Source organism: Pezoporus occidentalis, unplaced genomic scaffold, assembly GCF_034315485.1.
Source record: "Pezoporus occidentalis ecotype Australia unplaced genomic scaffold, CSIRO_AGI_Poc_V1 ctg166, whole genome shotgun sequence".
Classification (NCBI taxonomy): domain Eukaryota; kingdom Metazoa; phylum Chordata; class Aves; order Psittaciformes; family Psittacidae; genus Pezoporus; species Pezoporus occidentalis.
In genome coordinates this window covers 2,959,333-2,983,699 of record NW_026913488.1, presented here as the reverse complement: position 1 = coordinate 2,983,699, position 24,367 = coordinate 2,959,333, and the positions used below count along the sequence as shown (strand labels likewise).

The window sequence follows — 24,367 nt, the reverse complement described above, 5'->3', positions numbered from 1 at the left end:
ATCACCTTGTCCTGGGTGATGTTTGGTTTACAACTGGCTTTAATGGGTGGATCTCACCCAGCGCTTAGAGAAAATCTCTACAAAGTAAAATTGTGATATTTAAGGTCACATAGAATCTGATTGTGGGGCGTTAGAGTGTGGTCCCGTGCCCTTGCTATTGCAAGTGCTGGAGGGGCAATAAGCCAAGTTCATGGCTGGGGGGCAGATGTGACAGGAGGGGATTCAATTGCTAGATTTAGAATAGTGGTTTGGGAGCCAAAGAGGAACGAATGCGACCAGCCTGTGGACATCCACCATTCCTCCATCGGTGGGCACACGGACTCCACCAAATAGTCCTAAGATAGTAAATGTAATTGCAATTAAAGATTTGAAGTAGATGTTTGAAATAGAAACAGGATATAGAAATAGAAATGCCTGGGTAGAACGGGTCAAATATCCAGGGAAAATAGAATCGTTTGAGATATATTAGCTGAAAAGGGAGGAGTATGCATATAATGCTAGGGAATACGTGTTGCACATCTATTCCAAATAATACAACACCAGATGGAGCCATAACCAGGGCCTTACAAGGCCTCACAACGTTGGCAGAAGAACTGGCTGAAAATACAAGAACAGGTTACTTCATTAACAGGATGGTTAGAATCCTGATTTGGAAAATGGAGAGGAATGGTGATATCAGTTTTTACTTCTGTAGTTGTAGTAGCAGGTGTATGAATAGCTATATGGTGCTACAGAATTCCATATATAGGAAGACGTGTGCAACTTCTTGGAACAATTTTGTTGAAATAACTTTGTCAAAACAAATGCTCATGGGACCACCACCCTACTCTAATGAAATGCTTTTGATTAAAAAAAAATAAATTAAAGATGATTGGGGCGACTTATCTTTAGATCAAAACCACGAAATTACGTTATCCAGACTGGAAGCGACATATGGGGCAATTCTTTAAGGAAAGTGCAAAAACCAAAACCAGTATAATAAGAGAAAGGGGGAGTTGTGAGAGAAACAGTGTTGTTTTCGCATAACTGGAGACGGGGCTTTGCAGTATTAAGTCTTTCCAATATTAGAGCTTTAAGACCAACATTAAGGCTTTGCAATATTAAGAGTTTTCAATACTGGGGCTGGGGCTAAGTTACTAAGGGAACGAAACAAAGGGTTTGAGATCTAGTAACTCAAAAAAGACACACTCTGTGGTTAAAGCCAATGTCATCTCTAGATGAAAGATACACTCCTTGGTTAAAAAGCATACTGTCTATGTACAAACTAAGCTGGTGCAGGCTGGTTAAACAGTAAGTTGGGGTACCACATGCCTGCCAAAGAGTTACAAAATTGAACCGGAAAAGGATTATGTGGTTAATAACGATGTGGTTAATAAATAAGAGGAAGGGGCATACAACATCCAGTAAGGGGAGGTATAAACAGAGGCGAGACAGTTATCACACAGATTATAAGCACTGAATAGGCTGTAAACCTTGGAGTACCCAACCAGTGGGGAAACAAGGGAGGGAACTTGTGGGCGGGGTAGGAAATAGAAATCATAGTTCTGCTGTTGCTGTGTGTGCCTACGTGCTAGGACACCCGCTTTTTGCAAAAACATTAATAAAGAGCTGCTTCGCTGTTGTGTCTACCCTGAGCTTATGTTTTTACCTAGAGACCATTTCCCACAGCACAGCAGCCACACAGAGCTGAAGTGCCTCTCTGTTTCAGCAAAGTATGTGAGGTCTCAGATAATTATCTGCACACTCAGAAAGTGCCTACTACAAATCTGTGCCTGTGATCAGCAAACTGCTTGGACAGATATCCCATCTTCACACTCAGGGGAAGAAAAGGAATCTAAGCGATGGATCCAGTGCAGGGGCCATCTGTGTCAGAAGAGGTTTTTGATTTGAAATTCTTCTAAAGTGCCCCCATCTGAAAGATGTCATACGTGCTGAGTGAGGGGAGTGTGCACAATGTTTTGGGACACTGGCTAATGTTTAGGGCATATATATCTCACTCAAATCTCAGGTTAAGCTTTTCCCTGTTGCTCAAGTCCATCATTAATGGTGATTAAGCTTGTAATTTAGGTTTAATTTTGGCCACGTCTTTCAGGGAGCTCACTTAGAGGGGTACCAACAATACGCTACGTGTCTGGCTTAGCTGTAGATGTGCTTTAGGTTTAAGTGCTGATACTGGAAGCTGCTTTGCATCTTGCCTGGTGTAGCAGTCCACAGCGCAGCTACCCAGTGAGAGGCTGTGCTGCCACAAACCTGCACCCTGCAGTGTTGCTGAGGATCTGGAGAAGTTGGTCAGCTCTTCAACCACCTCTCCAAGGAGGGGCTTGAAGATTTTTAGGTTCACGGTATAGCTTGTGCCTGGTAGGCTCTGCAGACCCTCATTTGATTAACTTCTGGTAAAGAAGTCCCTTGGACTTGTTGTGACTATGTACCACTGGAAATAAACTTAGTTGTTAATGTTGGGCTGGAGCCCTGAAACTCATTTTCTGACCATATCTCCCAAAGTTCTTGCTTTTTTTGTTACCAGATACGTGATCACGGCTTTGATTCAGAAACTCATGTGCTGCAGGGCTGCTGGTCTCTCTCATATCCTCATGTGCAGCATTGCTTAAGAAGCTCCTCAGTGCCTTATGGCACAGGGATGGAGGATAAGGGGACCAGCACACAGTTCAGCTATTTAAACCTGGTGCCAGGTGCCTTAACTTTGGAGCAACGGGAGCTGCTGATGTATGATATTCTTCAAGTTGAATCTGCGTGACTTCAGTGCATGTCTAAGCCAAACAGTCCCCGGAGCTTTTACTGTATTTCCTTCTGCGGAGAAGATGGCAGTGAGCTTAAACATCTCTCCTAATGCACTACAACGGACTGTGCAAAGTGCACATGCGAAGGAATCGGCTGTCCATTTTTATTTCTGAAAGACCAAGCGTAGAAATATTCTGCTGAAGGACCCTGCTGTAGTCTTAGTTCTTACATACATCTTCTATGATTAAGTTTTGAGACTTGCGTGGTGGCTATCTTTCTTCTGAAAGATGTCATACTCACTTTTTTTATCTAGGCTAGGGTTGGTACACCTTCAAAGCACCCTAGGATGTTCAGGTTCCTTCTCCTGGGAGGAAGCCTACAAGAGCATATCTTTGCTCAGCCTTTATTTCCTACTTGCTCAATACCACGACAGCTCTGGGACAGAACACACCAAGACTTTAGCCTCCCCCTGCTCCCCTAGAGTCAGGCTGAGTTTCCTCACAGGCCTCTCTAGAGGGATCTGTCCTCCTCCCAGACACCCGTAGAAGTGAAGGGCCTAACAAGAGACCCTGATAACCAGCTGCACAGCTCCTGCCTTCCCCCCTAGGGACAGAGAGGCCACAGCTGCTTTAGTAAGACAAAATAAGCAGAGGGATACAGATAGAATGGAAGTCTTATGTCCCTTCAGATGCTGGGCACCCTGCCTTCAGATAGAGTTGGAGCTTTTCCTTTTTGGTCCTATGAGCTAATACATAAAGCATCACAAGAAAACACCATTGGTTATGAAGGAAGTTCACAGGAGTACTTCTTGCTGTGTTTCCAGATACAGGCAGGGCCAGGCAGCTGGTGTGTCAGTATCAGGCAGGAGCTGCCCATAAACCCTGTTAGCACGCCTTGGGCAGTGCAGACCAGTCCTGTGCCTGCTCAGGGGATCACCACCTCCGTAATGTGCAATGGGCTCCTGGTCTGGATCATCTCTGCCTTGACCCACACACAATTTACCTTTCCCACAGGTATTATAAATGACACATGATGTTGATAACAAAGGGTCTTCTCAAGGCCAAGGACAAGGCCTAAGAGAGTGGACATTACCTGTTCAAGATCATTAGGTGTTTGATTACAATGTCTTCCGCAAGGAGGGACTGAGCTCTGCAGGGACTCCTCCATCTGGGGACTGGCTGAAATCACTTCTGCTCCAGTGGGGCATGGTCTGGGCTCCAGCGGTGGCTCCCTGGGGCAGCTGAGCACCTGAGTAGGGATCAAAAGGGTCAGTGACGCCTGGTCCCCCAGGCTGAGACTGGAGCCCCGCTGCGCTGCGGCTGGAGATGCCTCAGGCACTGCAGACAGGCTGCCCCGCTCCAGTGGCACTTCCGGGTCCTGCTACGGCACAAGTAGAAAGAAGAGAACTCACACTCCCCAGCCTCAGTAGTAGGGCCTTGGTTTCTTACCTCGCGTTCCCTATAGCGGCAGCTGGACCTCCCCACAGACCCTTATAGAGACACCTGGCCTTGTCCCAGACTCTTATGGAGGAGACTCCCTCCCCACCCCCCTCCGCACCGGGGGCATTACAAGAGAGCCTGGCCCCTCCACAGGTCCCTATAGGCGAAGCTGGCCCCCTCCTAGGCTCCTCTAGATGAGCCTTGCCCCCCTGCCAGTCCTTTTAGGGGGAGCCTGGCCACTCCCTTATAGAGAAGTTTGGATTCTTTCCCGGCTCCTAGAGATGATCCTGGCCTCCCATCCGGTCCTCAGTAGGGGAACTTACCTCCCTCCCAGGCTCCTGTAGAGGAGCTTGGCCTCCACACAGCACTTTATAAAGGATTCTGTTCCCCCACAGGCCCTTGTAGGAGGGCCGATCCTCATCTCTAACACTTATGGAGGGGCCTGGCCTCCCCACAGGATCCTATGGGGTAGTCCGACCTCTCCCCACGCCCTTACTAAGGAACCTAGCCTTCCCATATCTGAGCCTATACGTGAGCCTACCCCAAGCCCGCTCCCATCCTGACAGGAGACCTGCCTCACCCAGGCCTGGCGGCCATGCTCCGGCTCCCAGCTCTGCGTTCTGCGCTGAGTCCTTCCGTGCTTCACGTAGCCACCGCCCTGCTGACTGGAAGGGAGCGGGTGGGGGCGGTGTCAATCTCCCCCTCGCTTCCGCCCGCAGTACCCGTGGCTGCGGCTTGGTGGTGCCGCAGAGTATGGCCCTGGTGGAGGCCGTGAGGGGGCCCCGCAAGGCCCACACCAAGAGCAGGCCCGAGGTCCAGGGGGAAGGCGGGGATCGGCTCCGGGTGAGGCTCCTCCGGTCCTCGTCCGGGCTGCTTCCGCCGCCTGCCGGTTGTGGTGGGTCCGGCGAGCTTAGAGGGGCGGGGAGGAGCCTGCGGGGTTGGTACACGCCGGGGGGGGGCGTTCGTCAGCCCTTTGTCTCGTGTTCGCGCCTATTCCTGAGTGGGTTTAAAGCGGCAGAGAGGGTGTCAGCTCCAGGCCGTGCTTGTGTCCGTGTTTGTTTGTCTGCTGCTGGAAGCGCCTAGATCGGGGGGTGTGTGCCTATCTGAAAACACATGTCCCGTCCCTGGCAGTGATCAAGGCCAGGCTGGACGGGGCTTAGCACAACCTGCTCTAATGGAAGGTGTCCCTGCCCGGGTTTCAGTAGTTGTGGAATGATCTGAACTGAAATACCTTGCCTCACAGCCAGATCAACTTGGGAATCTTTCTCTGAATTGCCTAACCTCTTTCATGTTGTACACTGCACCCCGGAGAGCAACGGCAGTGAAGTCCTGGTTGTCAAAGCCCTTTGAGAATAAATTGGTGAATTAATTGACCACTGTTTGAGAAAACAAGGGTCAGATCTAAATGTCAGCTATGGCTGTGATTCCAGAAGAAGTTCTGTTTTGTGGCTGTGCTTGCATGATTTTAGTTGGTGGCAGGGCATGTCTGGAACCACGCATGAAGTCAAGCAGAATGTCCCCACCCAGGGCTTGTTTTATCTTTTCTTAAACACGGACTTCGTTACCACCGTGCTCATTCCCCCTTAAGCCAACGCGACTGATCCTGGATGCAGCAATGAGGATGGTACTCCTGCAAAGGATGTTTTTTTACATGTTCGGTGACAAATGTATCTTGCAAACTACTGTTTGAAGACAGAATCCTTAATCCCTGGGTACGTAGCTCTACTTCTACCTGAATCTCTTAAGCTTAATAATCCTCGCTGTGACACATTCTTCTGAGGTAGTGTATGATCTCTATTTCCCAAGTCCATGTACATGATTTGGGTGGTGGTGGGGTAGATGTGCAAATACACGTTCCTGTATTGATCAACCCTATAACTGTGGGATCTGGCAGAGGTTCCTCTGTCCTGCGATGCATGTTTAACACTTGAATTTCCCAGACTTTTCTAGGCCCTGGCCAGCATTGAGGGGCTGTACTGCAATGATTCTATTACCTGAAAGGAGGTTGTGAGGTGGGGGTCTGTCTCCTTGCCCAAGTACCACGTGATAGGACAAGAGGAAACGACCTCAAGCTGCACCAGGTGAGCTTTAGGCTGGGTATTGGGAACAATTTCTTCCCCAAGAGGGTTATCAAGCACTGGAACAGGCTGCCCAGGGCAGTGGTGGAGTCACCATCCCTGGAGGTGTTTAGTAGATGTGCAGATGTGGCACTTCAGGACACGGTGTAGTGGTGGATTTGGCAGCGTAGGGTAAACGGTTGGACTCAATAATCTTAAAGGTCTTTTCCAGCCTAAATGATTCCACACTTCTAGTCAGAGCATCTACAAGATGATGCTTTGGCCACCTTACATTGTGCCTTCATTTCCATGCACACATGGCGGGCAGCATCTCTACCCCGAGGGCTAGCACTCTGCTCTCCTCTGCTGAGTCCACTCTCTGCCGCAGCCACATTTGTCTGCTGCCCTGAGCCTTGGTGAACGTCCCCAGCATGGCTCTGCTGTTGAACCAGCTGGCTCTTCATGGCTGTGGGTTTGAAACAGCTCCAAGTCTTGAATCCTGAGCTACACTTACCATATGTCTCTCAATGAGCTTACTGGGGTGCTGTTCTGTGGTATGGCCACTCACTTTCAACAGGATGAAGCTGAGGGTTTTTTCGCATCAGTTTTTCTGTGCCCCAGCTTGACTGTGTGCTAACCTGGGGCAACTCTTTGCTTCAGGTTGCTGTGTGTTGAAAGCTGGCTGTATTCATTGGGGTGAGGGGCAGATGTGACTGTGCTTGCTTGAGGAACTTCTTGATTCCTGTTTTCTTATGCTGAAAGGTGACCCCCAGCAGGACTGATGCTGACATAGCTAATGCTGCATGGACGCCGTTTCAGACTTCCTGCTGCTTTTATCTGTTTCTGGAAATGGAGGTGTACAATAGGCTCGGTTTGATGTCAGCTACAGCAGGTGATTTGAGCAACAGTCTTTTCATGTATGTGTGTATATATATGTATATTTGTGTGTATCTATATATACACATATATGAAACTTTCTTTTCTTTGCAGAGGTGGTGTGGGAGAAGGTCAGATCTAGCTGGCACAAACCCTTTGGGAAGAAGCAAAGAAAATGGAGGAATTCAGGGAAGAGCAAAAACTGCATCGGAAGAAGGTCAGGATGTTGATCCATTACCAATTACCATCCTTGGTGATGGATTTTGGCTCCTGGCTCGTTTCTCCCACCATGCCCCAGCCCCCTGCATGCTGCCAGTGCCTGTCGCTGCTGGGAAGTCCTGAGCTCCTTCCTATATGTTGAAGCCCTGCTGCTGAACCTCTGACTTCCTTCTTCTGACTGCCACATCTTCTCCTTTGGGTGCCTTCTGGGGCTGGCTATCGCAGGGCTCACCTCCAGAGACACCAGCCTCAACCAGGAATGTTCTTAAAGCATAGAGACATATATCTCATACATATAGTGTTGTGTGATGTCCATAGGGTTTGCTAAAATTGGCAAGTCTTTTAACCTCTTCTGGCTTGAGATTCTTTTGTCTGGAAAATGAGAGAAAACTGCTGCAAGTTTGGACGTAGCAGAAGGGAGCTGGCTTCCCAATTTTCCTAGATTCAATGGAGATGATACAGTACTATATAATGGTGGATTTCATTTGTAGAGTTCCATTGCATAGACAGGTGGAGGCTTAGCTAGAAGTATAAAAGGTGGGTTTTGTGACGATGCTTGAGGTGGACACAGGTCCTTAAGGCCATCTGAATTTGGTCTGTGCCTCTTCCTTTCCTAAGCCACATAGTCCATCGTGGAGCTTCGATGCTCAGTGATGTGTTGACTCTCTTGTCTTCACAGATAGACCTGATAATGGAGGCGATTCAGAAAATCAGGAGTCTGCAGTACGAGAAGACCATGGTGGTAAAGCAAACATGCTGCTCTTTCTTGCTATATGGTTTAACACTGCTAGCATACGCGCACAGTGCTGGCACAGTCTTACATATGGGGGTCTTCCTCTGCTGCAACTCATGCAGACACTACATCAAGAGCTGCAGCAGAGGAAGACCGTCACATTTAAGTCTGCATAGTGTGTTCTGAAAAACTGGAGAGTACACCACGGACATGGCTAGTCACAGCCTTGCATGGTAGGTTAAGAGTGATTTAGATGTCACGAACTCGATTGCTATGAGCTTTTCATGCCAAATGAAGAGCAGCTTGTCTTGTGAGGTCAGTTTTGGTCAAGCAGCTGGGCACGGAATGCCTTGTGTGCTGTCCCCTGCTCTGCGGGCAGCCTTTGGTAACCTCTTCACTTGGAGGCTGTTTTGCTCCAGAGCTATGTGCATGAGCTGTAATAGTACCTCCTTGCTTGCTAACACGCTCCTGCCCTGTTTGTTGGCTCTCCTAGGCCAAGCGCCTTTATGAGCAGCACCGCAGGGATAAGGGTGAGGCAGAACAAGCTGTGCACCACAACACAAACGTGGTTACACAGAAGCAGCAGGAGAAGGTATAGAGAGGCGGGTGGCCATGGGACAGGAAGGGTGTATGTTCTTGGAGCTCTCCTGCCCCATAACTCTTCTCCCAGCTCTGGGTTTGGGGGTGAGATGGAAGGGCTGGCAATGTTCTCTAGCTGGCCTTCAATACCGTTGGTGATGCACGTTAGCTCTCCTGTAGCTTTCTTCTCTCTCCCAGTTTTGGCAGCTGTTCCTCAATCTGGCTGAGATGAAATCACCTCCGGAAGACTCTGGTGAGTGTGGCAATGCAGGGTTTGGAGGGTGAGGGGAGTGTTTGCTGGGGCAGGGGTTGTGAAGCCATGGCATGGCTCTTGAGCGAGCTCCAGCTCCTGGGTCAGGGCTGGCTCCTCAGAAACTCATGCCCAACATAGCAGGGATGGAGCTCACTCGAGAGCCATGCCATGGCTTCGCACCCCATTTCGTGTTTCTCACCGTTTCTCTGTGGCATGACCCTCCACCTTGCTGCACAGCTCTGTATTTCCTTGCGGTGCACATCCATAGCTGAGCTCACACATTACTGCTGCTTTCTCCCTGATGTCCCTGCCGATTCAGGTTTTGTGTAGTGCCTTCTAGCAAAGGGTCCTTTTAATCCATGTTAATCAGATGACAGTGTGATTTGTCTCAAAGGCAGGAGTTACCAGCAGAGCGTTACCACACTGGAGAAGATCCGGGAAGAACAGCAAAGAGCACGTCAAAGCTTGTGAGGTAAAAGCCCCCAAACACCTTCACGTGGCAGTGTGGTCCTCTGCATGTCCACTCCTTGTTGTAGAAGTCCGGGATGGCACAGATCTGCCTTCTCTCTGTTGCCCTGGCAGTGAAGCAGCAGGACGTGTTGCAGCTAACACTGTGTGTGCCTTAGGCGTGCCTTCTGCATTTAACGTCCCACCACTTCAAGGTTTCCACTATTTTTTTTTTGTTTTTATTTTTCCTTCCACTACCTTTTCAAAGTAACAGAATCAAAGCAGTGACCTTTTTGCCCATTAACCTGCTTGCGCGTTTGGTGTGGCCATTATCCTGAACAGCCGTGGTCACTTCCAGGTACTCAGTGACTTAAGGCCAGTGTGTCCTACAGCCACGACAGCACCTAGCAGACTCTGAAACTCTGATGGACTTTAAATGAATTTGCAGTAGAAGGCGCTGACACACTGGGGATGCAAGCTGGGTGAAGCCATCTCCATGTGAACCCAGCGTGCCAGCAGCCCTTCGCCATATATCTCACGTGGTAGCATGGGAACCCCTCTGAGCAGATGTATCAGTCTAAAGCAGACTGTGTCATAGCAAAATGGTCTAGCCAGGACTTCCAGCAAGTGCCAGGGAAATCCAGAGCTGGTTGCAAGAGGACCGTGATGCTGCTCTGCTGCTGACCTGTGTCTTGCAGCTGTCTGTGATGTGTAACCAAGGGTTTAATGAGGTGATGCGGCTCCTCTACTCTGCTCTCGTGAGACCTCACTTGGAGTATTGTGTACAGTTCTGGTGTCCTCAATATGAGAAGGACGTGGAGCTGTTGGGGCTAGTCCAGAGGAGGGCCACGAGGATGACAAGGGGGCTGGAGTACCTCCCATATGAAGACAGGCTGAGAAAGTTGCGGCTGTTCAGCCTGGAGAGGATAAGGCTGCGTGGAGTCCTCCGAGCAGCTTCCAGTATCTGAAAGGGGCCTACGAGGATGCTGGGGAGGGGACTCTTTGTTAGGGACTGTAGTGTCAGGACAAGGGGTAATGGCTTCAAACTTAAGCAGGGGAAGTTTACGTTAGGTATAAGGAAGAAGTTCTTTACTGTGAAGCTGGCGAGGCACTGGAATGGGCTGCCCAAGGAAGCTGTGAACGCTCCATCCCTGGCAGCCTTCAAGGCCAGGTTGGACGCAGTCTTGGGTGGCATGGTTTAGTGCGAGGTGTCCCTGCCCATGGCAGGAGGGCTGGAACTAGATGATCTTAAGGTCCTTTCCAACCCTATTCTATGATTCTGTGATTCTATGGACAGGAAGTGCAGAGGTTGAGGTTTTATCCCATGTCTGCTGCAAGCTCGCAAACAACAAGTGGTAACAAGTGCATATGCGCATGTGGGATGAAAGGCTGCCCTCCAAACTCATGAAATTGAGCTATACCAGACAGCACATTTCAGAAGACTTGGGCTTAAAGCTACTTGGAAAAGGGATGGGCAGGAAAGAGAGAGAAGACAAACGAGTCTAGACACTTTGCTTTCATAGATCCCCATGCTTTTTTATTGCTCCATAGTTGTGGGAGAGAAGTCAGCTGGGACTGCAGGACCATGGGGTACCTAGGAAACATGCAGTGCCTTTAGGAAGCTGGCTTCGTCTCCCCAGGTCTGGGAGGGCAGTTGGGGAGCACAGAGCCAGGGCATTGGGAGTCCTGGAGCCACGCAGATCCTCAGCTCTGTCTTTTCTAATGTGCAGGAAGGTAGAGTTGTGCTGAGTGACCCCTTCCGCACGGGCCCTGCAGACCTTCCTGAACTTAACGCTCATCTTTGAAATACCTGGGTGTGTAAAGGGATGACTTCTTGTGTGGACGAGGTCTTTTCCAACCTAGTTGGTTCTATGATTCTATGACTCATGGTTACCATGTTTCCTGCAGAAGACCAACATCACCTGCTCGTTGCTGTGGACAGAGATCTTTGTAGTGGGATGAGAAGAGATCATGTTTGTAGGTTCTCCAGGCAGAAGCCACTGTTGGTCTGGCCAGTGTGGTGGTGTTTCCAATAGCTTAGAGATTTGCTCTCTTCTTACAGATGTTAGGGCTGTTTTGTCTGTGTCGTTTCAGTTCTTTGAGACCCAGGAGTGCGAGCGGATCAACTATTTCCGCAGTGCCCTCCGGCTTCATGTTAGCCCACCATGACGTGCCTTGGTATCAGGTCTCTGTAAAGCCCAGGCTGGCCTAACCTCTTGCCTTCCCACTAGGTCTGGGAGGGCAGTTGGGGAGCACAGAGCCAGGGCACTGGGAGTCCCGGAGCCACGCAGATCCTCAGCTCTGACTTTTCTAATGTGCAGGAAGGCAACTCTACCCACCCCGGCCAGTGCACCAGAATTACTTGCTTTATGGGGTTTCTGGCTCCACAGAAGAACTCTGCTTTTGCTCTTCCCCATCAGATCGTGAGCTTTAGCTGTCTAAAGGGAATGGTTTAGGTGAAGTCCGCCCCCCCCGAAAGATCCTGGGAAGCTGGACTCTGACTTTGGAGACAAGGTTTCACTAAGGAGAAGTTCTGATCAAAGCCCTGTATGTAGGCATTTGTGGAGCTTAAGGATGTCCAAGCTTGGGATCCCACCACTCTCTGCAGTTTGGGCCTTTCCCTCATTCAGCACCATGAGCTATATAATTCCCAGAGGCACTTTGGTGATGGAACTTGGTCAAATGCCTTGGTTGTTCGACAAATCATAGAATCATAGAATCAAGACATCTCTTTCAGCCTCATCCACCATTGCCTTCCATCCCCTTGACACAGGTGGCCAGTGTTTCTGTCCTGTGTAGTCTTTGTATTAAGTCTTTCCAATATTAGAGCTTTAAGACCAACATTAAGGCTTTGCAATATTAAGAGTTTTCAATACTGGGGCTGGGGCTAAGTTACTAAGGGAACGAAACAAAGGGTTTGAGATCTAGTAACTCAAAAAAGACACACTCTGTGGTTAAAGCCAATGTCATCTCTAGATGAAAGATACACTCCTTGGTTAAAAAGCATACTGTCTATGTACAAACTAAGCTGGTGCAGGCTGGTTAAACAGTAAGTTGGGGTACCACATGCCTGCCAAAGAGTTACAAAATTGAACCGGAAAAGGATTATGTGGTTAATAACGATGTGGTTAATAAATAAGAGGAAGGGGCATACAACATCCAGTAAGGGGAGGTATAAACAGAGGCGAGACAGTTATCACACAGATTATAAGCACTGAATAGGCTGTAAACCTTGGAGTACCCAACCAGTGGGGAAACAAGGGAGGGAACTTGTGGGCGGGGTAGGAAATAGAAATCATAGTTCTGCTGTGTGTGCCTACGTGCTAGGACACCCGCTTTTTGCAAAAACATTAATAAAGAGCTGCTTCGCTGTTGTGTCTACCCTGAGCTTATGTTTTTACCTAGAGACCATTTCCCACAGCACAGCAGCCACACAGAGCTGAAGTGCCTCTCTGTTTCAGCAAAGTATGTGAGGTCTCAGATAATTATCTGCACACTCAGAAAGTGCCTACTACAAATCTGTGCCTGTGATCAGCAAACTGCTTGGACAGATATCCCATCTTCACACTCAGGGGAAGAAAAGGAATCTAAGCGATGGATCCAGTGCAGGGGCCATCTGTGTCAGAAGAGGGTTTTGATTTGAAATTCTTCTAAAGTGCAGCCATCTGAAAGAGGCTGGAGATAACCAAGCTCATAGTGCTGAGTGAGGGGAGTGTGCACAATGTTTTGGGACACTGGCTAATGTTTAGGGCATATATATCTCACTCAAATCTCAGGTTAAGCTTTTCCCTGTTGCTCAAGTCCATCATTAATGGTGATTAAGCTTGTAATTTAGGTTTAATTTTGGCCACGTCTTTCAGGGAGCTCACTTAGAGGGGTACCAACAATACGCTACGTGTCTGGCTTAGCTGTAGATGTGCTTTAGGTTTAAGTGCTGATACTGGAAGCTGCTTTGCATCTTGCCTGGTGTAGCAGTCCACAGCGCAGCTACCCAGTGAGAGGCTGTGCTGCCACAAACCTGCACCCTGCAGTGTTGCTGAGGATCTGGAGAAGTTGGTCAGCTCTTCAACCACCTCTCCAAGGAGGGGCTTGCAGACTTTTAGGTTCACGGTATAGCTTGTGCCTGGTAGGCTCTGCAGACCCTCATTTGATTAACTTCTGGTAAAGAAGTCCCTTGGACTTGTTGTGACTATGTACCACTGGAAATAAACTTAGTTGTTAATGTTGGGCTGGAGCCCTGAAACTCATTTTCTGACCATATCTCCCAAAGTTCTTGCTTTTTTTGTTACCATATACGTGATCACGGCTTTGATTCAGAAACTCATGTGCTGCAGGGCTGCTGGTCTCTCTCATATCCTCATGTGCAGCATTGCTTAAGAAGCTCCTCAGTGCCTTATGGCACAGGGATGGAGGGTAAGGGGACCAGCACACAGTTCAGCTATTTAAACCTGGTGCCAGGTGCCTTAACTTTGGAGCAACGGGAGTTGCTGATGTATGATATTCTTCAAGTTGAATCTGCGTGACTTCAGTGCATGTCTAAGCCAAACAGTCCCCGGAGCTTTTACTGTATTTCCTTCTGCGGAGAAGATGGCAGTGAGCTTAAACATCTCCCCTAATGCATTACAATGGACTGTGCAAAGTGCACATGCGAAGGAATCGGCTGTCCATTTTTATTTCTGAAAGACCAAGCGTAGAAATATTCTGCTGAAGGACCCTGCTGTAGTCTTAGTTCTTACATACATCTTCTATGATTAAGTTTTGAGACTTGCGTGGTGGCTATCTTTCTTCTGAAAGATGTCATACTCACTTTTTTCTTGTCTAGGCTAGGGCTGGTACACCTTCAAAGCACCCTAGGATGTTCAGGTTCCTTCTCCTGGGAGGAAGCCTACAAGAGCATATCCTTGCTCAGCCTTTATTTCCTACTTGCTCAATACCACGACAGCTCTGGGACAGCGTCAGGGCTTTGTTTCTTGCTGGGGGCTGTTATGAGTTGGTTTAAAGCGGCAGAGAGGGTGTTAACTGCAGGCCGTTTGTGTCCGTGTTTGTTTGTCCGCCGCTGGAAGCGGTTAGATCAGGGTGTGTATGCTTATGGAAAAAGACGTGCCATCCCTGACGGTGTTCAAGGCCAGGCTGGACGGGCCTTAGCGCACCCTGGTTTAGTGGAAGGTGTCACTGGCCGTGGCAGGGGGCTGGGACTGAATTTGGGTTCCCTTCCAGCACAGCCCAGTTGTGATTCTGTGTTTCTTATAGTGTATGGTCTTTTGAAATAGTTCTGCATCGTGAGGCAGCTGCAATAGCTTCTGTCGTAAAGCTGTATGGCAATAGAACTTACTGGTGTTTAGCACTGTTTTACTATTGTGTGGGGTGACAGCCTTACTACATCTCATATACATAGCTTTAACTTTGGAATACTCAACTCATGAGGCCATAGTAGTATAGAAGTTTGCAGCCTTTTTTCTTCATTAGCTGGTGCTACATTTAACAGTGCCTCTTCCTAAGTTTTAATGCTGCTGTATGTTCCTTGTTCACTCTGTACCGACAGCTTTCTGAAGTCGTTGTTTGCATCTGTGATACACAGTATTTCAATAGTTTGTGAAATGATCTGAACTGAAATACCTTGCCTCAGAGCTGGGCCAAATTGGAAATGTTTCTCTTAATTGCCTAACCTCTTTCATGTTGTGAACTGCAGCACAGAGAGCAATGGCAGTGAAGTCCTGGCTGTCAAAGCCCTTTGAGAATAAACTGGTGAATTAATTGACCACTGTTCTGGAAAACAAGGGTCAGATCTAAATGTCAGATATGGCAGTGATTCCAGAACAAGTTTTAGTGGGCAGGTAAAGACTGGAGGGAAAACCCATCACAGAAGAGTAAGTGTGTCATTGTTTGTTTTGATTCAGCCCCATAGCATGTGTATGGCAGTCACATTGTAAAACTGCTGCTTGGGAGAATCGGTTCCTTGCAGGAAGGTGGTGATTCACTGGTGGCACCGCAGCCGATTAACATGTGTAGAATGACTCAGGTGACTGCTGTCGTTGGCTGTGCCTTCCAGGTTTAATTCCCTGTGAAACAATTCCCTAGCAATGTCACGTGTGGAAGCCATATTTCCTCAGTGTTACAGTGACCCATTCCTGATATTTTTGTGGCTATTACTATGCTCACCTCTGTTAATACTGTGTCTTGAGGGTGCAGTTTGGAGCTCAGTCACATTAAAGGACTTTTCCATTCCTATGCCTCAGAAACAGCCATAATCTGGTGAAAAGCTGAATTTTCTGAGAACTGTGAGGAAGGCTGCTCGGCTGCAGGGCTGCCAAGCGGTGGAAGGAAGCCCAGGGCTTCCTGAAAATAGTAGCCCCAAAGTTCAGCTAGTCCAGCACCAGCAACACAGCGAGGTAGAAAAAACCCAGTGAACCTAGAACTGGTGAAGATGAGCCTGTGTGTCTGTGTGCGTTTTGGTGGGAAGCACTCATGTCATATCATTGAATCCCAGATTGGTTTGGGTTGGAGAATGTTGCTGTAAGCCCCGCCTAACTGGGCCCTGAACACTGCCAGGGATGGGGCAGCCACAGCTTCTCTGGGTAGCCTATGCCAGGGCCTCACTGCCCTCACAGGGAAGAACTTTTGCCTAAGAGCTCATCTCAGGTTAAAGCCGTTTTCCTTGTCTTGTCCCTACAGGGCCTTGTTCAAAGCCCCTCTCCAGGTTGCTTGTAGTCCCTTTAGGCACTGGAGCTGCTCTAAGGTCTCTCATTAAGGAGCCTTTTCTTCTTCAGGCTCAACCAGCCCATCTCTCTCAGCCTGTCTCCAGAGCAGAGCTGCTTCAGCCCTTGCAGCATCTCTGTGGTCTCCTCTGGACTGGCTCCAACAGCTCCATGTTCCTCTTGTGCTGTTGCCCCAGGGCTGGATCAGGACTGCATGGAGGGTCTCCTCTGAGCACTGTAGAGGGGGAGAATCCCCTCCCTCGACCTGCTGCTCACGCTCTGGGGGTGCAGTGCAGGATAGCGTTGTTCACTTCTGTGGCAGGAGAGGAGAGTGGTTTGGCATGGACAAGGCTAATGAGCAGGTGTCATCTTTGGCTTAAAGGGTAAACCTCAGAACATAGAACAGCAAGTTTTGTTTGCCTGTTAATTCAGAACCTGATTGCTCTTATCCTTTCTCAGATGAAATCCCTGTTAACAGTTACGGCCCTTTTTTTTTCCTTGGAATTTGGGAACTGAAGGGTACTTCATAAATTTGAAAAACAGCCATTTTATCTAACAGTGGCATTTGGGAGGAATACAGTATGCTGCTGAGAGATAAAGGGAAATTTTTCTGTATGAGGGCTACAAGAGGGAACTTTGAGGTTGTAGCAGGGAGAGGAGCAGCATTGTTTGCAAAGTTTGTGATTCAGCACACTGTCAGAGTATGATCTAGTGTTAAAGTATGCTGTGGAAATTACTGACCTTGAGTTAATTGTTAGGAGATATTTATTGTAACAACAAGTCCTAATTTAAGGAGCTGTGCGGATCTATTTTTAACCTCTCACCTGTAGCTTCAGTTATCCTTGGAGTGTGTCAGAACTGTGTTGTGATTGGATACTGGAAAACACAATCTGAAAGCAAGGCCAGTGTATTGCTATTTTGTAAAGCAGCTGTTACCATATGTTAAGGAAAATCAGGCTTGAGATGGAGGTTAGCTAGGGCCTGGATGTGAGCCGTTTTCATGTGTGCCTTCTCCTAAGGCAAAGTCCTGTCAGATATTTAGTGAAAGTGTATGTGATAACTGTAAGCAAGTTCTGTCATATTTTGCCCAGTTATGGAGGAATACTGGGAGCTTTTATGAACTTCAGCTGATTTCTTTGTCATATTATCTGCAAAACTGGAGTGCTCTTTTCAGTTTCATTCCATAGAAACTGGTAGGTGTACACAGTTTATAAATTGACAGAACACTTTGCTAATTTTATCTTGTAGGAATTTACATCTGATTTACAAATTGGCAAACTCGTTGCTGATCTCATGTACAATATTATTTCCCATGCTGTGCTTTGGGAAGGAGACTAATCTACACCTTAGACTGGGTTTATGGGATATATTTACCCCCAAACTGATCTTAATGTGAAAGCAGGCAATCGATTTGCAATTTTAATGTCATTGCCAACTTTTCCTACATCTCTAGCATGTAGTTCCTGTTAACAATAGGTATTTCAGTAATTGTACAGATGTTATGATGGTTTTAAAATGAGGTTGGCGGGTCCATTTCAGACTTTCTTTGTTCTGAAATTACCTTTTTGAAAATATTATTTTAGTTACTAAATTGTTTCTGTAAAACTTAAGGCAAATCACTAAATTTTTTTTTTTGTTTTTTTTTTTTTTCAATACAGTGATATCTAGTGACTTTTTAGAGGTCAGGGTGCTGTTACTTTGATTATTTTATGTTAATGAAGCATTCTGTCCTGTGGTATTTATAACTTCTTTCGCATAAATGTTGAAGCATTGATCAAGAACTGACCAAGAAAATAGACACTGATAGACAAGCTTCAAAGGGCAGCTAAAGAACATTGATCTGTGTGGTACATTTGTTTTTACCTTTAATAGTATGAAAAATCAATGTGTTAAAGAGGAGCTTTTGGAGTTGTGATGTTGACAGACACTAGTTTTCACAATGGTGTGTTTTCTGGGGAGTTTAACCTCATAGTGACACTGTTAATAATCATTGGTTTGTTGTTGTTTTTTTTTGTTTTTTTTTTTTTTTATTTTGTTTCTCCTAGGAAAAAAAGAAAAGAAGTAGTGAGGAGACCCAGGTACAAGAGTCTGATGATGTTTTCCACCCTCCTGTGGCAGAAGTGTCTTCTCAAGCCAATAAAGTGCAAGTGAAACATCCTGGAGAATTTACTGAAATTCAACTCAGTGATGAAGTGGAGGAAGGAAAACCCAAAAGTGATGTGTGTGACATCCCCCAGAGTAATTCATCTTCAGCAAATGAATGGTCTTCTGCAGTGATTCTGGAACCTCCCACAGATGCAGAAGAGCTCAGAGCCGATCCTTCCCATGAGGAATGTGGGGGGGATGTTGAGAAGAGTGGAAAATCCAAGTTGGACAAACCTCACAGCCCTGTGGAGGTGGTTGCTAGCAGATCAGGAAACTCTGATTTGTTGAGTAGTGCCTTCCATTCCAGTGCTGCTGGCACGCAGACAGTAGTGGGCTTCGTACAGGATAAAGGACCTGAAAATGTACACGAAGTTAAAAATCCTCTTGTCTGTTCTTCAGAGAAACTTCCTCTTAGCATCTCACAGCATTCTGAGAAGTCCAAAGCACGTGTTCCACGGCCAATATTCAAATCAGTTTATCCAGACTTATCAGCTGAACTGTCCTATGAGAGACCAACTGTAATAGCAGTTAAGCCATTGTTGCACAATGAAAGGCTATATCCAGAGCTGCCCACTGAGCCAGAGCTGGTGCCATTTACCAGGGAACAGCTGAAAATCTTTGAGCCATGTTCGTGGCTGGAGAATGTTGATTCCTATACGGAGGAATTTGAAAGCGTTGCTTATCAGGACAGGCACGAGTTCTATGAACTGCTCCTGAACTACATGCGCTGCAGGAAGCAGCTGTTGCTAGCTGAGGCAGAGCTCCAGGCTATGACTACAGACTGCCAAAATGTTAAGGGGAGATTATGGACTTTTAAAGAAGAACAGAAAACTGTGCAGGTGCTGTTGACAAAGCCACTTTTGAACACTGATTATTTGGGTGTGATCCCAGACATTAAGTTTACTTACTGTCAAGTTGATTGTGTTTAAGCTGTTTTGTTTTGAAACACGGTTGCTTTTGCTTTCTGTCTCTCCACTGGGCCCCAGCAATTCACAGTGTCATCCTGTTGAGATTTAAGGCAGTTTGTTATTTTAACTCTGATAGGTAAGGTAGTGGGATTCTCAGACAGTGTTCTCTTTTGAAGTCAGACTCGTTTCTGCAGTCAGTCAGAACAAGCTATGTACACACAGTTCTGCCTGTAGCATGGGGTGAATTTTATGTCACAGTACTCCAAGTAGATGCAGAACATACGTGGTGGAGGAAGACTTCAAAATGACTGTAGGGGTGATGTCCCATCTGTCTTGCTGCCTGTAGTGACAGTTTTCATTGATGTCATTCCTGGCTGTGCTGCTGTCAGAGTTGGCAGCTGCAGAGGAGCTGGAGTCATGCTTTTGACCAGCCCTGTTGCTCAAAGCAGAGGGAGCATGAGGTCCATCCCGTTCCAGTAACTGTTGCTCCGTAAGTGTAGCTAGCTGTGACTTTAGCTGCATCAAGGGTGTTCGTGGCTCTCTGTAGCCTTTCTTTCTGCAAACCAGAGGGCTTTGGGGAGTGTTTTGGGACACACATCAGAAAAGTTTTTGCCCAAACTCGTTTTGTGTCACTTGTCTTTGGAGCTGGATGTTACAGTGGGAGTGAATGAAATTACTCTGACACTCTGATGCTGTTTATAGCCAACATGTCACCAAAATTGTCCAAGGGTGCTAAATATCAGTGTATGTGGTAGCTTTTACTACTGTTTCTGTGAGTACAGTGCCTCTCCTGTGGAGTTCCTCAGAACTGAGACACTGTGAGCCTGAACAGATATGGATCTTCCTTTTTACCGGGGAACAACTCTGAACCTCACAGGACTCTCAGGAGTCTTAGTTTTGTACTGATCACTTTCTATACTGAAAGGAATTTTGGCTTCACTCATACATCCTCACTGGTCATCATACAGTTGGCTAAGGTTGCTGCTTGCTTTATTCCATTCCAGTTCACTGTGTATTTATTGTATGTCCAGAGTAATTGTCTTTACACTAATTTGGACAGAGCTTTGGGGGACATGGCCTAGTGTGAGGTGTCCCTGCCCATAGCAGTGGGCTTGGAACTGGATGATCTTAAGGTCCTTTCCAACCAGAACCATTCTATGATTCTAATTTAAAATTCTTATTCTACTAACTCGGAAAGCACAGGGGTGCTCAAGCTAAGCTTCCAAGCTTAGCTTGGAAAGTGCTGCTTCTGAAATATGTTTTCGGTTGCATAAAAGAAAAACAGGAATGTTATGTATCGTAGCTTTCGTGTGCTGAAGAATGAAGAGATCATAGAATCAGCTAGGTTAGAAGAGACCTTTAAGATCATCAGGTCCAAGAGGCAGGGCAGAAGAAGGTTGGCCTCAGCTTTTAATTCCAGTTGGGGAAAAAGTTACTGTACAGTTAACATCTCAGAATTTTAAACATAAAATGGAGAATTGCTACAAATACTCAGTTCTGGGAGCTTAGAAACAAATATATCTTGTTTCAATACATATGTTAGCTGTAAAATACTAGATCCAAATAATTATCTAAATCTATAAAGAAGCAGGTGTGCAAACTGGGAATGAGACTTGCTTTTGTTCACATCTGTCAGTGATACAGACAAGTCACTTCAGGTCTGTTTCTAAAACTGAGTTACTGAGGGTTTATAGAGTTATTTTTTCAGAAGTCAGGGATGTGAATCTTCCATAATCAGTAGCTCTAAAAAAATATATAGGATGTTCCCAAATATTTGTCTTTTCTACTTATGTATTGTCCCCTTTCATGAAAGTTGTGAAATCTGTTGAGGAGTGGGTTATGTCAAGGTTAATTTCTGTAAGCGTGCTTGACCCAAGAAAATGGCAGAACCACTTACATGAAATAATTGGTCTCTTTCCAGGGTGTCTGTGCAGATCAGTGCAAAGTGACAGGTCACCATCGCTACCAGACAGTGGAGCTGAATGACAGTGTGCTGGGGGAACTGAAAAGGCTATTGGAAGCCAAAGCAGAGCACGTGCATCAGACACTGGCACTGCACTCATACACTTCAGTGTTGTCCCGGTTGCAGGTGGAGTCGTATGTCTACAGGTTGCTCAGCAGCTCATCCCTGCTGAGATCAGTGGCTCTTCAGCAGCAGGAACAAGGTGTGTTGCTGGTCTGGATCGCTCCCCATGCTGTTCAGGGTGCCCAGCACCTTGTTCACCTGCAGTTTGGAGTCTTGTGGTAGAATTTGTGTACTGGAGTGTTTCTCTTGTGATACTAAAACCTGCTGAACTCATGCAGGGATCAGAGAAACTTTGTTCTGACAGGAAAATCTCAAGTGCTGTTATATTGTCCACTTGGAGAGTGGGAGCTGAATGCAGGAATGCTTTCTTCTTCACACCAGATGGGATGGGACACTTGGACTCCAGTCTTTTGTTGTCAAAGGCAATGTATAATGCAGTGCCTTTTCTAAACTGATTATGCACAATTCTAAAACCAGATGGGTAATTTTCCTACTTTACTGTCTCTTTGAAGGCCACTTGGAATCTTGCAGTGCTAATACTTAGAAATCCTGTTTTCCATCCTAGCTGTATTACTTATTTGGTTTTGTTCCAGTATAATATTTTTGCTGAAGGTATTCCTCCCGCTTCTGCCCTGGACATTTATCCTTCCTACTCCTCTTCCCTTTGTCCCCATCTCCTAGATGGTTTATATGCATCGGAAATGATGGTTTGTACCGTTTCTGTTGAGGGAAGGCCTTTTATGAGAGTAACCATAGCATATTCTTCCTGTAATTGGTGTCTGGTGCTCAATTATAAGATATATAAAGTCCTCTACATAAGTGTTCTTCTTTGTCAGATTTTGCAAGCAGCCGTATTGAAATATCTTGGTATCTGTAGATAGAGAGGAAGTTTTCGATATAGCCCCCAAACCACTACTTTCACAACTATTCTGAGAGCTGCTCATCAAAGCTTAATTCTCTTTTTAATTTACAGTTTCTAAGCAGTCAGAAAATCTTTCTGCAGACTTAGGCCACTTGAAGGAGTGCATCAGCGTCCTTTTCAGTTTCACTCGCAGAGTTATTGAAGATCCTCAGTTCCAGAGTGACCTTCTCATGTGGCTGCAGAGACTGGTGAGGGAGTAAGCATGGAAGTATCTGATCCAGCGCGTGGGATGAATTTGGGAGTGATTTCTACAAGTGTTACTGTTTTTCTCACTGTCCCACATGCAGTGATTTTCTTGGGGTTTGTTCTACTTGAGAAACAGAATCTTTTAGTGAATCTTTAGAATGAATTCCCTTGTCTGATGAAGTCAGTGGATGTCAGCAGCATTAATGAGGGCTGGCAGTTGAGCGGTCAGCACTGCTCACTGACAACACTGCTCACAGACTTAATATTCATTATGCTTTTATTTTTGAAGTTAAAACTAATTAGACTTGTAATTTTCGAGAAACTTCTATTCTTGCATATTTCTAAGTGAATTAGTTTTTAGTGAAACTTCAAAATAATTAATTTGATACACCAAGAAAAACAATTTGTAGTTCATAAGCTGAGCAAGCAGACTTAAATGTGTTCTCGTGTAACTTGCTCTGAAAATTGAGGTTTGTTAGAAAGCATGGGAAAGAGGAATGAAAACACAGTATTACTCTTAATTAGCAGTACTTTAAAGGAATGAGCCTTGAGATTGTTCACAGGATTCTAATATTCTTCCTTTTAGGTGTCTGTGTTGCAAAGAATTGGCTGTCCAGGTGACCATCTCTTCCTCTTCAACCACATCCTTCGGTGTCCAGCTGGGATCAGTGAATGGGCTTGTCCATTCATTCAGGTGTGAATGTTTAATTCCTTATTGTTAGAAAGTTGGAAAGAGAGGAAAGTGTCTTATGTCTGATCAACCCCTTATGCTGACACTCTTTCCAGGCATGTGGAATCGTCTTTACAGTGAGGAGTTTGTCAAGTGATGTATTTACTGATGTTAGCCGAACCACGAGCAGGTTAACAGAGAAACGCCATGAAAGGGAGTCAGGGAATTGTGGTGTGCCGCAGTGGGCCTCGAACAGCAGCAGATTTTGGGAGTGCTCTATAAGAAAAGGAAAGAATATTCAGTCTTGAAGCAGCAACCATATATAAGAAAAGTGAGATTGGAGGTGGCTGTGATTAATGTGTAAGGGCTGAAGAAGAACAGATTTCTGTATCCTGAATAGTGAAATGGGACTGGTTTTCTTCAAGAGTTTATTAGTTGCTAATTTTAAGGTCAAGGGAAAGAGCTCACTGTATAGATCAGAGGGAGTGCAGATATCCAAAGGCACCAGGGCATTCTTGCAAAGAGCATTTTTTCTCCTCCAAGGAGGGAAAGATGTTGGAAATGTAGCTGTAGGGAAAGGATTGCAATTACACAAAGAGGGGAAAAGTGATGAAATAAAATGATAGAATATGATCACTTAGGTTGGAAAAGACCCTTAAGATCACAGAGTCCATGTGTTAACCTCACATAGCAGGATCCTAACTTCCCCTGTGCTCAACATTCCATTTCCCCTGGTGCCCAGCAGTACATGTGAAAGAGAGAAGCTGTCTTTTTTTGTGGAGCTTTTGATAGTTATTTTTCCTTTGCTCCTTTAATTTCTATAACTACTGCTTTTGAACAACTGCAGATATTTTGTCATAGCAATACTTTCTTCAGGGTGTGGGTACTGTCTTGGACAGATACTTTTTAGTATGAGCGAAAAGAGAGTGGAAAAAGTGAAACTCAAATTTTGAATTTCTCTGATAAAACTGATTTACCGTTTTTTTGGCTTATTTATATTTACTTAGATTTTTTTCAATAATTTCAGATCAAAGTCTTGGATAATCCATCAGGTGTCTTTCATTTCATGCAGTCTCTTGCCTTGCTTATGTCTCCTGTCAAGTAAGTATGAATATGATTTTATAAAATGTTCTGATTATTTAAGAGTAAAAAACATGATGTATGAGCTTGTAAACTTTGAAAGTTCATTACAGGCAGTCATAAAAGCAGGCCTGAGTAAGAAACTTGCAGTTTAAATAAAACTGGTTTTACTTACTCATCTTAAAACACAGCCCTGGCTGTTTTGTTACTGTGAGCTCTTGGTGGCCTGTTCATTATACTGTCTTGGCAACAAAAGCACTTGAATGAAGGGCTTGCTAAATTGGTGTATTTGCTGGTTGGGCTTCTTAATTTATTTTTCATCTTTTTTTTTTTTTTAGGTCTATAAATGATGCTTGTTGCTTGAAGAAGCTAGTTAATGAAATCAGTCATTAG

At 46.0% G+C, this 24,367-nt stretch overlaps 1 protein-coding gene and 1 long non-coding RNA gene across 6 annotated transcripts in view; one reads left to right on the top strand and one right to left on the bottom strand.

Annotated features, from left to right (window-relative positions):
- Window positions 1–2,336: 2,336 nt before the first annotated feature.
- LOC134160938 (uncharacterized) lies at window positions 2,337–4,882 on the bottom strand. 2 transcript variants are annotated; one of them, XR_009963748.1, is made up of 3 exons: window positions 4,759–4,882; window positions 3,832–3,987; window positions 2,337–3,115 (listed from the first exon to the last, which is right to left on the bottom strand). It is a non-coding gene; the product is annotated as an uncharacterized LOC134160938 (long non-coding RNA). The 2 variants fall into 2 exon arrangements; XR_009963747.1 differs by lacking the exon at window positions 4,759–4,882 and having other exon boundaries at window positions 3,832–4,046.
- EPG5 (ectopic P-granules 5 autophagy tethering factor) overlaps window positions 4,400–24,367 on the top strand; it is a 78,544-nt gene continuing 58,576 nt past the window's right edge. For 2 of the 4 annotated variants that reach the window (XM_062613408.1, XM_062613407.1), the window contains exons 1-6: window positions 4,400–4,991; window positions 18,083–19,021; window positions 21,012–21,255; window positions 22,090–22,226; window positions 22,811–22,918; window positions 23,922–23,995. In XM_062613408.1, the coding sequence (XP_062469392.1) occupies window positions 4,611–4,991; window positions 18,083–19,021; window positions 21,012–21,255; window positions 22,090–22,226; window positions 22,811–22,918; window positions 23,922–23,995 (1,883 nt within the window). In that variant the 5' untranslated portion in view covers window positions 4,400–4,610. Of the gene's footprint in view, window positions 4,992–18,082; window positions 19,022–21,011; window positions 21,256–22,089; window positions 22,235–22,810; window positions 22,921–23,921; window positions 23,996–24,367 lie in introns of all 4 variants that reach the window. The other 2 variants (XM_062613410.1, XM_062613409.1) reach the window with 2 other exon arrangements.